The sequence below is a fragment of the Pipra filicauda genome, unplaced genomic scaffold (genome assembly GCF_003945595.2).
Source record: "Pipra filicauda isolate LSUMZ 115617 unplaced genomic scaffold, ASM394559v2 scaffold367_size712859_pilon, whole genome shotgun sequence".
Lineage (NCBI taxonomy): Eukaryota > Metazoa > Chordata > Aves > Passeriformes > Pipridae > Pipra > Pipra filicauda.
The window spans coordinates 281,612-294,980 of NW_024104495.1; the positions used below are offsets into that span (position 1 = coordinate 281,612).

The 13,369-nt window shown below is 46.6% G+C and overlaps 1 protein-coding gene across 3 annotated transcripts in view; it reads right to left on the reverse strand.

Annotated features, from left to right (window-relative positions):
* Nucleotides 1–13,369, reverse strand: part of PDE10A (phosphodiesterase 10A) — a 346,650-nt gene that overhangs the window by 165,394 nt on the left and 167,887 nt on the right. The window contains exon 1 of one of the 3 annotated variants that reach the window (XM_027729500.2): nucleotides 1,567–2,784. The exons of 1 other annotated variant lie outside the window; for it this stretch is intronic. In XM_027729500.2, the coding sequence (XP_027585301.1) occupies nucleotides 1,567–2,419 (853 nt within the window). In that variant the 5' untranslated portion in view covers nucleotides 2,420–2,784. Of the gene's footprint in view, nucleotides 1–1,566; nucleotides 2,786–13,369 lie in introns of those variants that run through there. One more of the 3 variants, XM_039384645.1, reaches the window with a different exon arrangement.

The window sequence follows — 13,369 nt, forward strand, 5'->3', positions numbered from 1 at the left end:
ACTAGTACTACCACAACTGCAGGCTCTTGTGCTAAGGACAGCTGTAAGACAATAAGACAAATAATGAGATTTCAGCGAACATCTCTATAGTTCTTCACACACACACCCAAAATGAATACATGTGTGAACTATATACGATTCACCTGTATCCAAAAAGCCACCTTTATCAAAGTATACTAAAAGATTAAAATGCAAGTCTAGGGACACATTAAGACATATATCTACAAATTAAGGAACTGTCACAAAAAGAAAGAAATAGCCACAGCTGATTGAAGTCACCTAAGCATCAAAATACTGGGCAAGAAAAAAAGTTTTTTATAAAATAAAATAAAATATTTCTGCCCAGATAACACGCTCCACTTGGAAATTCATTCGTCCCATTACCACACCGAAGCCCAGCACATTTCCCTTCCTGGCTGTGGGGTACGGGCAACCTGACCCCGGGAGGTTTCGGCCCGAAGCTGCGGGTGCTCCAGAGCGGCCCCAGCCCCGGGGGCGCCCACCCTGCGGGACGCGGCGTGTCAGGGAAGCGCCTCGGAGCGGGGTTGGCGGCACCGGGAGGCTCGGGGCGAGACACCCGAAGGGGAGCCGGGCCGCATCCCTGAGAACGGGGAGTTTCTGCCGTGCGAAGCCCTCCTTTCCGCTCCCACAGCCCGCCTCGGGGCTCGGGCCGCTCCCGCCGGACTCCCCCGGCCAGCACGGGGAGGGCACTCGCCAAGCTCCGCACCAAGAGGAGGCCGAGCGGCAGCTCCGGCCCCACTCTCGTCTCCTGGCACGGCAAGAGCGCGGCCCCGCGCCCTTCCCCCGCGTTCGGGCTCGGTGGGAGCCGGTGAGGGTTTGGGAACGGCTGGCTGCGGGGCGCCCTGTACAGAGCTCCTCAGTGCCCCCTTTATTCCGCCCTCCCCACCAGCCGGTCACTACCCCCGTTCCAGCGCCAACCCCCCAGTAGCAAGGAGCACATGTTTCCTCTCCGGCTCCTGGCCCGCCTTACAACGAGCCACGGCCAGTGGAAGGCGGCACCCGGTACCAAAGCCGGATCAGAAATATGGAATGTGACCGCGCGTGGCAGATCTGACGGGGGATGCAGAAAGAAGCGATCCATTTCACCCTTTTCGGTCTTCCGTCGCCGCATTTCTGTCAACTGCCAATACCATAATGCTTCCTTATTGTTACTTCAAGTAAGTAGGGGGGACAGTCTCCAATCCCCTAAGTGTCATTCCTGAGCAAATTAAGCATGTACCAAGTAAAGGGCTGACATACATATACATTGAGTTGTCTGATCCCGGAATGATGCCGAAATCCTCGAGGCGTTAACAGCCAGCTCCCACAAAGAGCATTCAGTTACACTGAGCATCCCCTTTGTCCGTGCATCCTCAATACACACCCGGCCGCTCCTCCATGCGTCCACGCACGCCCCACGTATACGGCCCCTTTGTGTCCTCGCCTCCCCCCCACTCACAAAGAAATGCCCTTTCCACAAGGCATGCACCCAGCCTCGGACACAGCCTTTCGCCTTCCCCCGAGACACGCGAGACCCGCCGCCGGGCACAGCGCTCCGGTACCTACTTGTATTCAAGAAACAGTCCGTAAACCTCCTAAAGCAGCTTGCAGAATTAGATCCATCTTCCATGTCTGGCCCTAGGAGCAGGGGAGACGAGAAGGAGAAGAAGGCGCCTCTCTGCCGCTGCTGCCGCCTAGGAGTCCTGCTCCCGCCGGGGCCGTCGCCTCCTCGGATCCCGTCGCCGCGGGCTGCTGCTGCTGCAGCAGCGAGGGAATTGCAGGACCACGGGCGAGAGGCGGCTGGGGAGAGGAGGGGCCGGGAGTGGTGCTGCCGAGGGCCGCCGGCTGCGGAACGGAGCAGCAAGCCCTGGATGGAGGAAGAACAGAAGAGTCTCCTCCTGCCGCTGCCGCCTGGATGGGCGATCAAGTGAGCTGCTGCTGCTGCTGCTCCGCCAACATCTCTTCCTCCTCCTCCTCCTCCTGCCGCTCTCGCTGCCTCTCCTCCTCCCTCCCTCCCTTGGAGACTTGTGAGGTTAAAGGAAAACGAGGAGGGGAAACGAGGAGGCGGCGGCAAGAAGTAAAAAGAAGATGGAGAAGCGGAGGAAAAGGAGGGGATTGGAGAGAGGAAAGGAGCCGCTGCCGCTCTGGAGACGATGCTGGCGGAGACGGCAGAAGAGGTTGTCCCTGCAGCGCGGCTCCTGCTGCTGCTGGTGGTTGTCAGGAGGACAGAGAGGGAGCTGTAGGCAGCCGAGCCGCCTCCAGGAGCGGGGGGAGGAGGAGGAGACCCGCCGCTGCCTCCACCTCCACCGCTCTGGCCATGGGAGTGGAGCAGGCGGCTGCCGGAGCCGGGCTTTTCCCCGAGTGCTGCAGCCAGGGGGGCCGAGGGGCGGGATAAGATCCGCTTCTCCGGGTTGGACATGCTTCCGCTCTTCCCTCCCTTTCCCGGCAGTTTAAGGCAGGACGCCTAGGAGAGATACCGGACTAAAGCGAAAGAGGAAGCCGAAAAAGGACGGAGCCAAACCAGGGGTTACCGTGGATCGGTCCTTCGTTCCCTCCGGCAACCCCCGGGCACTATTTCCTTCGCACTCCGGCTCCCCGCCCTCATAAAATCCTCACATTTCCGTTCCCCCTTTAGGCCAGAGGGACAGGGCGCTACTGACCGCTAAACGGTTCCAATCCCCTTTTAAAGTCCGCTTTTCCCCATGCTCCCACCTCACATTCAGAGCAAGAAAACGGCAACAATCTGTATTTTCTTCGAGCGAGGCAAATATTGCCCCGTATGTGCGCGCTCGCCTGCAAAGAGGCAGATACAATCACTGCAGTGCCGCTTCCAGCAGCAGCCCCGGCCGCCAGAAAACGCCCACTGGCGGAGCCAGCGCTTCCCAGTCTGCCTCCCTCCCTCCCATCCTCTCATTGCCAGGCGCGCACACGGGAACTACGGCACAGCGGTTACCTAAAGGGAACGCGAGGAGAGACACGAGGAAAAGATCCTCCCTATGCGGTCTCATTATTTTAAACGTATATTTCCAGCCGCTGAGATCAAAAGGCAGACGCCCTGCGGTGCCTGGAATGGAGACGCCACAGAACGGCCCCTCCGTTTCTATGGGACATCCAACACCGTCCCTATGCGAAGAGGCACAGTCCCTCCCCATCACACGTGTTTGTTTCAGCCCCCTCCCCGCCCTCCCCACAACTTGGCACGCTAGCAGCCACCCACCCCTCAGCCCCAGCCCTCCGGCCCCCCGAGGGGCCGTCGCAGACCCTTCCCTCGTGTGCAGCGTGGCCCTGGGGCTGCCACCGGCCTTGCTCCGCCGGCAAAGGAGCCGCTGCTCGTCAGCGAGCCTGTCGCAGCGGCCAGCCGCCACCCAGCACCGGCGCTGGTGTCCCTTGGGGTCCCGACCCGCAGCCCCCGTCGGGGGAGCACTCCTCCGCCGCCGCCTCGCCCCGCCAGCCCGGTTGCAGTCCGCCCGTCCCGCCTGCACGGCGCCTCGGCGGGCAGCGCTACCGTGTCCCTCAGCGGGGCAGCCGCCGGGGGAACGGCCGGTCAAGGGAAGCCCGAAGATGGGCTCAAATCGGAGAGGGCCTGAGGACCGCGCTGAAAGCCCTGGCCCTGCGTATTTCGTTTTCGCCCTAAACTCCCTCCGTCCTGGGCGCCAGCGGCCGTCGAGAGGCGGGCAGAGAGGTCCGAGCCCACCAGAGTTCACCTCTGGCAGCGGGGAAAGGGGGCCGGCGTCGCCAATCGGCAGCAGGGCTCTCCTCAGCCCTGCCGGGGCAATCCCTTCGGGCCAGGCGGGACGGCAGGCGCCGTAGAGCTGACGCCCCGCGCCGCTGATGAGCGCGACGGAGCTCCCGGGCTGCGGACAGCCCTCCGCCGGCTGCCCTCCCGGGACAGCCTCGCCCCTCAGCCCTGTCAGCGCCGGGAACGGGCGAGCATCGTTTATCACTCGGGCCGCCCGTGCAGGCGGCGGAGCTCACCTGGACGGGGGCCGCCTTGCCCGGCCGTCGCCTCCCCTCGCCCTGCGGGCAAGCTGCCGGGCAGCGGGGCTTCCCCCACCCTCGGAAGGGGCGCTGGGGCTCAGTGCCCGCTGCCCGAGCACAGGCTGGCAGCTCCCTCGGGCACCATGGCGCCGACCGCAAGCGCGGGGGGCACCTGCAGGGCTGGACTGAGGGGGACCGCACACGGCGCAGGGCCACCCCGCCGCGGGAGGACGGCCCGCGGCTTCCTCGCCGCAGGTACCTGGACGGAGCGGAGGGAACGGCGCTCCTCGGGCAGACGGCGCGTCCCCCCGGAGCTCCCACCCGCCAGCGGGCGGAGAAGCTGCGGCAGCGGTGGTGCCCACCCAGCCGGGGCCGCCGCCGTGCCGCTGGCAGCAGATTTTGTTGCGATGCGGCGGGGCCCCTGCGCAGCCAGGGCGGGCGCTGCCCCGCGGAGCGCGGCTGGAGCGGACACCGCTGGAACCGTTGCAGGCACTGGCGAAAAAGATGTTTCTGCGGTCGCTGCCAGCAGGGCACCCGAAACGCGGGAGATTCTGTTTTCCTCCTCTACCTTCCCGGAGATCAGACCTTTGTGTCGTCCGCCGCCACTCTAGGTGCTGCGTTACCGGGTCCAGGTGTCTGCGGGAGTCCTCATCAAACTACCGCAGTCTTCTTATTTCGCTTCAAAATTAGGGTCGTTCTTTCGAATTTCGACTCCTTCTTTGAAAACAGTATAAACCTACGCTTTTGGCTTTTATTTCAAATCGTTGAAGTATTTTATATTATCATTTCGGGATTTCTTTTGATGCCTAAATACCCGCCAGCTCCTGTTAGAGTCTTTATGTATCAATCTGTAAGGCTGCAAGAGATGCTCCTCTGAAAATAACAACGCTTTCAAATTAAAGTGCATTTCCAACAGCTGAATGTTCTGTAACAGTAAGAAACAATCCACAGAGTCTGCAAAAGGTTTTAAATGCAAAAACATATTAAAAACTCTAATTAAAAGAACAAAAAAACTGCAAAACAATACAAAAAAACTCAGATAGGGCAGGTTTTACTAAAGTGTTTCCATCTACATGGTTCTTAAAACCTCCTGTTGCTTAAAAATCCTGAACTGAAATGCAGAAAACTGAATCTGCTTTTGTAATTCACTTCCTCTTAGTATATTTGTATGACTTTACCAAAACAGTTTAATAACTTATATCTCACGTCTATTTGTGTGAGATACTTTTATTTCCTTAAGTCCATTAAATATAGAGGTTTTTCCGTGGTAAATGCTGCACAATGACTAGAGATCCAGCAAACATTTAAATTCTCCAAGAGAAATCTTAGCTAATGGAAACAAAATTTTAGTGAACTGTGTTTTGTTATTGCAGCCTATTTTTTTAACAATTAACAACTTCTTATTAGAAAATCTCTAATACTAAAATGTTTAAAATTAGAGATAATCCGACTGAAATGACCGACAAAAAACAAGAGCTAGTCACCTGAAAAAATTAAAGTAACTACTTTAGACAGATTAGTCCCAATTGTTCTGTCAATACCAAGAGTAAATTTCTGAAACTTTACATCGTCAATTTATAACTGTAGAAATCTTGTTTAACTGTGCTAATCTTTGCTAAATTCTTCAGTTGCTGTTCACCCAAACTGCAGTTGTTCAAATATTAATGCCTGAAACTGGATATCTATCTATTTATACAAGGCATGTCAATTGTGCATGTATAAATATGTACGTGTATAATCATCAAACCAAGCAAAACACATTTTGATTTGTAAGAAATTATCAGATATTCTAGAAAAGTAGCTTTCAGGTTAAGGGTTATTTACAAACTATTCATTAGATTAGTTTTCATTAACCATTGGCAATTCATACCTGATTGGTCACCTGCTTCTTGACTGGGCAAGCAAAAACAATCACAAAAAAGAAATTAGATGACAGAGAAAATTAATTTTCAAGCTCTGTAAATATATATTTGTAAAATATACTGATTTGCAGACAAGTTAAATATGCTTCATGGCCATCTCAATACCTGGGGACAAATTAGTGATGAATCACATTTGCTCTTCAATGACAATCTGGGTTTTCATTGCTCAGCCAGCATCACAATTTCCATTGCCATAGAGAGATGAAGTCACTGATCCCACTGTGGTACTAACCATACACCCACATCATTTACCAGAAAAGTCTCAGCCACTGCAATAGGAATTTTTGATATGAAACAGTGAGATTTGCTACATCATCCCCCCTAAAAAGGATTTTAAAAACTCTGAAACACAAGTAATGCGAGTTAAAATACTCTGATGCATCCCCTTGCGTCAGGTGCAAGGGTTCTGATTTGAATGCCCTGTGTCAGCACAACCGTGAGCAAAAGTCTTTAGTTGTATTTGCATGGGTAAATATGATTTCATGACAACTCAGGAGTCAGAGTGCCCAATGAAGACATGAGGAGGTCTAGCATGCATCGTACTTACAGGAACACGCCTGGTTTGAAAGCAACAAATAAGCCTATTTGGCAATGATTCGAAAATCTTAGAAGACTTGAAGAAAAACATTGTGGGGAAAAAGTAAAATCAAGTTATAACAAAGGTTGCTTGGTATTAAATACAGCTTAAAGCCAATATCTGTTCTTTCCCAATTCTGTCTGCTCCATTTTAAGAATGACAGTGTATCACTTTTTGTCTGGTCCCACTCTTTTGCCTGGTAAATCCTCTTATCCTTATATCCTAAGAATTCATTCTATGATGTATAATCAATTCCTTGGGGGGAAAAAAAAAGAAGAAGAAATAAGACAGATTATGGGGAAAAGGAGTTTATAAAAATGTAGGATGTAGTACATAAAAATGTAGGATGACAGCAGTAGAGGATGACAGAGCTGATGGAACCAACCACCTGAATGTGGGTGCGGCAGAAGCAGCCACAATGAAATAGAGAGAAGGCAACCTGCTGGGAAGGTGGGGCAGGCAGAGTGAAAGGATAAATGCAGCTAAACCCCAAGTTCTTGAGCTGAGTAAATACAGCCCCAAATAATTTTTCCCCCTAGGAATTTTCTGGTAAATGATCCCACAGAATATAGCAATTATCATCCAGTCCAATTGCTATCATAAATTAGAAAACTCCAGAAAGGACATTGTTTCCTAAAGTCTTGTTCCATAAAGCTTTAGAACAATTTATAAATAACCCCATTTCTTAAGGGATTCTTTTTTACAAAGGATTATTCTCAAACACTGTACTCATGCAAGAAGTAAATTTGTTTAAAGGGTATATATCAGCCATTTTCTTTGAATCCCACAAACACCCATCCAAGCCACCTCTTTTCCACAAGAATATTAACTCTCAGTGTTGGTAACTTGCAAACATGTCCTAGAAGCCATCCTGAAAATGTTTTGGGGAATTACCTAGTCCAAGCAGAGAAGAAATACTGGGAAATCCAAAATAAACTGCAATTCATTCCGAAAATCAAAACAGCACATTTTTTAAGAAGTCCAGGTCTGTTCAGAGACATATAGAAAAAGGAAAAAAAAATATCTTGTTTGCTTTCAGTAGTTTGTTCAGCTTTGCTTATGTCACTTCACTTTCTGCTCAGCTTTCAACATAGCTGAAAGGTTTTGTGGCTGGAACTGTAAATGATAAAAGTTTCTCTAGAAGCACTATGCTACGTGATGTATGATGGTGGATCCATTAATAAAGCTGTGAAGACCATGTCTTTTCCTGCTAATTCTTTTTCCTTTTAGAAATACACTAAGCTATGAAAAGTTTTCAGTATTATTTTTCTGGGAAAAACTGCAATTCTTTATGGAAAGAAGATAGCTCAAGTGCAAAAGTAGGACATTATGGGTTGCAAAATTTTCAAGTAGACATATTGCTATAGATTAAAATGTAATAAAAAGTGAAATAAGATTCATTTTAAAATGAAAAAAAAAAAGCTAGTGTCAAGGTACAACTGGAAACATTTGCAATATATTTACTCAGATTTATTTCCTATAAAAGACTATGAAAGAAGCTAAACAAAACCTTATGAAGCTATCTACCATTTTGTGCTATCCCATGCAGTACAAAGATCAAATATTTACTGGTTTTATTTAAAGGGTGTTCAGAAAGTGAAATGTCTTTTTGGGTTTAGGTTATTTTAATAAAAGCAGAGGACATCCTTCCAGAAAAAACTGTCCTTTAAATAAATTAAAACTCCAGTAGCAACTCTCTTTACTGAGATGCTCTATTATAAACCCAAAGCACCATAAACACAGCAAGGTCTTTGATACAAAGACCATCTTTTGAATTATGTCCCGCAGAACAGGATCCTGGCCTGGGACCAGGGCCTCTGAGTTACTAATGAAATACAAACAGCAAACGACGTAACGGTTGGCATGGTAGGCAACAGCACTGTTGTTATATAGTACTATTGGAATAGCCATGTTTATTGCAAGAGAACTAAATAGGGCTATCAGAATTTTTGTAATTCTGTCTTCCTGTTTTCATAGTGAAATCTGGAGTTAATTTATGACAGAACTTTGTTATAATTAGCTATCTGCTAGAGACAAATAAGTTATTTCAATTCCGTGTTCAAGCAGAACATGGAAATTCTATTCTTTACATGAATTAAAGAACAGTTTTAACAAAAACTGTTTCACCATGAGTTGTGTGTGCATCTTGCTAGCACGTAGCACAGACCATACAAAGCTACTGTCCCAACAGGAATGCCAGCTTTCCGCCATTAATCTCTCTTGCAACCCCTTTCTTCACTTTCCAAAATTTTACAACCAGTAAAAAGAAGCAGACTTTTCCCCAAGATGCTTTGCACAGTTCACGAGAAGTTCTTCTGCTCCATCACTGCCAAATTCTTTGATGGAACTAGCAATCTCCACTCTGAGTTTAAGTATAAGACTTTGTTCTCTTTGATATTAACAGCAGATGCAAAAAAAAAAAAAAAAAAAAAAAAAAAAAGAGATGGAGTCTAACCTTTAGAATTACCTACATTTGCACCTTGTGATGTCTGAGCATTGCTCGAGGGAAACAAGCGGTTTTTTAGAAGAATGCTTTTTCCTTTTCACTTGAATTCCTCCTTCCTTCAGTTGCATTGCAGTAATTACTAAGCTATCCCCCTGTGAGGAACAGGACTTTATTCCTGCCCATCTGTTAAAAAGTCAAATCTGAAACTGTGGCTGTTGATAGTGAAATGCAGTTATTAGCCTTCACAGTTAATACCCTGAGGAGTAAAAAGTGCAAAGAAATGCATACTTCTAGCAACCACAGACTATTTAGCATGTTTTCTAGAACAGTTTGGTTTCAAATCCATGTTCTGTTTCTATGTAGAAACATACCTTTGTAATCCTGAAAACTAGAAAGATTGACTTTTAAATGAAATCTTGAACTCTTGGAGTTTGTTGTATGCACACAGCTGTCCTATGTGAGCTCTCAGACTGATGCTGCTGTAACACGCATTCATTCAGCACCACAATCAAGCTGATAAAATTGAGAAAAGTTTATTATCTAAGTAACTTTTCTCTATTCAATTCTCACTTTAGGAACCAAGAAATTCAACACAACTTATTTCTTTACAGCAGCACTGTACATGCACACACTATGAACCTGCTATCTTTATATTCCACCCTAGGACATACTTGCTATCTTTTTCTTGTCTGTTCTTCACACTTCTCCCTCTATTTTTTTTGTCTTTTCCCCCCTCTCTTTCTCTCACACACAGACAGTATTTCTCTAGCTGCAGAATCAACATAACAGTACAGATTTCCCTTAGACAATACTTTAATGTCAGCATGTGAAGACTACAACATAAAAGGCTGGGGTATTACTGCCATCCTCCCTGAGTAAATACCATCTCACATATGCAACCCTAGACCATTGAAGACAAGCTTATTTGATTCAGTACAATTCTCCTCTAGAAATAAGACACTACTGTCATACACCTTTATTCATTCTTTTATCTCTTTGTTTCCTTATTTCCCATTGTCTTCTTTACCATTATCCAGAAGCCCCTATTATTCCAATAGCTTTTTCTCCCTCATGCATGATCCATCCTTCTCTTCACCATTTCTCCCCATGCTGTCACATGTGCTATGTCTTAGCAAACATACTTCAAACTGGCAGCATCCCTGTTCTCTCAGCTGCAACAGGTTCTTCACCTGCCTTCCTCGTACTACTTCCAAAGTCTTTCTGCAGCAGAAGCACATCTTCCTGCCCTTCTGCTGGCCGAGCCCCACAGTAAGCTCTGGTACTCACAAGGGGAGGGGGACTCTTTCCAAACCTTAGGTCTAAATAAAGGTCAGCTGTTGAAGTAGAGGAAGAGGAAGGAGAGAAACTCTACCAGAAGCCCGGAGCTGCCTGTGGAGTAGGCTTTAGGATGGTAGAAATGAAGTAGCACTGTTTTATCAGCTTGGCCACAGAGACAGGAAGTTGCTCACCTCTCCTGCTGGACATGGGTTCTCTGAATGAATGTTTGGGAGACTGAGTACAGACCATGGAGCTCAAGCAGGACAAATAGGAAGCATCCTACCCTCATGGTAACACAAGATCAGCAGCTCAGAAATAAAACAGGCACAAATAATTTCTTCATGTGTTTTCCTTAGAAAGAAAGTAAAACTGGATCCCATAGTTATAACTGACAGGAGTCCTGTTCAGGCTATCAAGCTTTATATTTGTGCTAGCCAAACAGGATGGGGATTTTAAAATATATTAATTGTTTTATTATATAGAAAACAATTAGAGAGCAGTATACTACCCTCACTTTTGGAAAGAACAGACCTGAGTATTTAGCAGATTTTTGCAAAGTTTATTTGAACTGATTTTTTTCTTTCTGAAAATTTCCTGCACCTTTAGGACAAAATCAAAAGGGAAAGCACAGTGTAACCTACTTGAAACAATCTCTGGTATATCCTCAGCTCAGCTTTCTCTTGCTGGATACAGTCTGCAGAGATGTAAATGCTGCACCTTGGGTCTGACTATTTTCAAAGCAAAGCAACGATGTGGCTTCCACCAAACCCCATAACTCAGAATCCCTACACTGAGAAAGCTTCTGGCAAGCCCTCTAGTTTGTAGTTTCTAAGAGAAGAAAAAGTAAATCACGCAGTAGTCCCAACACCCGCGTCATATCAGACCATCTCTACATCTGATATGGCTCATGCACACTCAGATATAATTACCTATCATTGCCTTCTTTTTTTTCAGTGCAGATTGACATCCAGACAAAACAAGCCAGTAATGCAGGAGCAACTCTGAGTCTATTTCTGGAGAAAGGATTCCTTTGTGGGACTCTAGACCTTCCATTTAACTAAATTTCTATGTGGAGTTTTCACCCAACGTATATGGAGTTTTTCTAACCCAAGTTGTGGTTTGACTGGATGGGGCTTCAATAAATAAAATCTGAAAAGCATTATTAGAAAAGCAGAAAAATTTATTGCCAATAGCTTTTCCTGCTTATCAGCACATGCTCTGCACATGGCTTATTGTAATACATAGTCCCTACTATTGTGGACTGGTCACACACCCAAAAATCAGTTACATAGCTTCCAGTGCCGCAGTAAAAAGGTCATTCACAATCTCACTCTACCTTCTACTATTTTCCAGCCAAAATAAATGTATGGCCATTTTTGTTGGACCAGCTTTAAAAATATATTCCACCTTTTTAATATTTGGTATTTAAAAGGAGCAGTAGAATCTTTCCCAGACCATTTTCCTTGACTAATCAAGGCACAATCTATTAGTTCTTTCATATAACAGTAGCTCTGTCTCCTGATGTCCCACTTCACAAGCCCTCCACTATATCTCTTCCACTTGGAATTCATTTACTCAATACAAATGACTACTACAAGTTGCAGAGAGGCTCTTGCTAAGGCTCTGCAGATGGATTCTTGCTAATGTTTTAGAGGCAGCTTAAATGTTTCCCCTGTCCTTTTGCAGAAATTTTGCCTGATATGTAATGGTCACAGTACTGGGAGGGTGGGAGGAGTCACTGTTGACCAAGTAATTTTGTTATGAACATAGCCATGAGCACTTTCTTTCCTCTTTGTTGTTTCCAACTGATGAGCTCAAAGACAGTATTCATATTTTGTCACTAGGTGAATGATTTTGCACTTTGTACTGCTATGCTTCATTCTGCTTCCAGTCATACAGACTTCAGAGCTCTCTGAATCATACCAAATTCTGTACCAGTTCCTCTCTGTGCAGAAAATGGCCTCTCAAATTTTATAATCTGTAAACTCTGCTAACACAACCTTACTTGCATATAGGAAAGAAATTACAAAACCAGTCCAGACCCCAAAAATAAATAAATTCAATTTGTCACCTTCCTTATGCCAGCAACGCATTTGTCTTCCCTTTAGCTATAAGCACTTTAATTCTCAGGTGGTCTACAGCACCCAACATTTCTGCAGGCTTCACAAATACTCAAGACATTGCCTGACAGCTCTGTAAAACAGGGAAACATTATTCACTAATGCTGCCTTACAGAGGAAGAAGCACAGAAGTTTCATTTTCCCCCCTAAAGTTATGCAGGAAGTTTTAAAAAAAGAGTTATAAAAGACTGTTGAAAAAGAGACACAGAGGTATTCTGGTGTCCCCTCCCCACCATTCCTAAGTCTGCAATATCACCCTCTGTTTTCTCATCCATCTCAAGTATGAGGAAGGAGCCCAGGCTGGGACTGGCTTCAGGCAGAGGCAAAGTAAGCAGATCCTGAAAGCCGCAGACTGCCAGAGGGTACCTGGCTGCCTGCTCTGCCTTTCCAGGAAGGCAAGCAGATAAGCTCTTCCAGTAGGGTAGCGACCCAAAGAGCATAGCTCCAGCCCTGCCTGAAAACCCTCCTGCTGTCTCAGCCACCAAGGGGATGATGTCCTTAGTGCCTGCTGTGCTGCTTTTTTAAAGAAAACAAACTTCTGCTCTCCTTTGTTTTCCCCCTTCCCACGGCCATTTTTCTTTGTTAAACATGACACTCAAGAGTTTTTAAAACGAACCCTCATATTCAACAGAAGTGTAATTTTTCAAAACCACACTCATGGCTGAGATCAAACCATTCCTCATTGTCGGTGAACTACCAGTCTTTTGTGTAAGTCCGATCTACCAAACATTAATTTCCAATGTACGTAAATGATTTAATTTAATCTGAGAAGACTTTTTTAAACTCCAAACAACAGCAACTGACCTGTTATTTGACTAAAAAAAACCAAAAAACCCCACCCAAACTCCACCAACTTCTTGGCTTACTTTTTGCTCATAGCCAGATGTAAAAAAGCCCCCACCTCCCCAGTTATACCTACCTTCTTGTAAGTGAGAACTTGATCTTTGTAAACAGATATCTGGCCTGGCCTTGGTGTAGAAGGAAGACTCCCACCTAAAGAGTAGTGCATTGTTAATATTAAGAGCTTTCATGAGATCACTGCATTAGT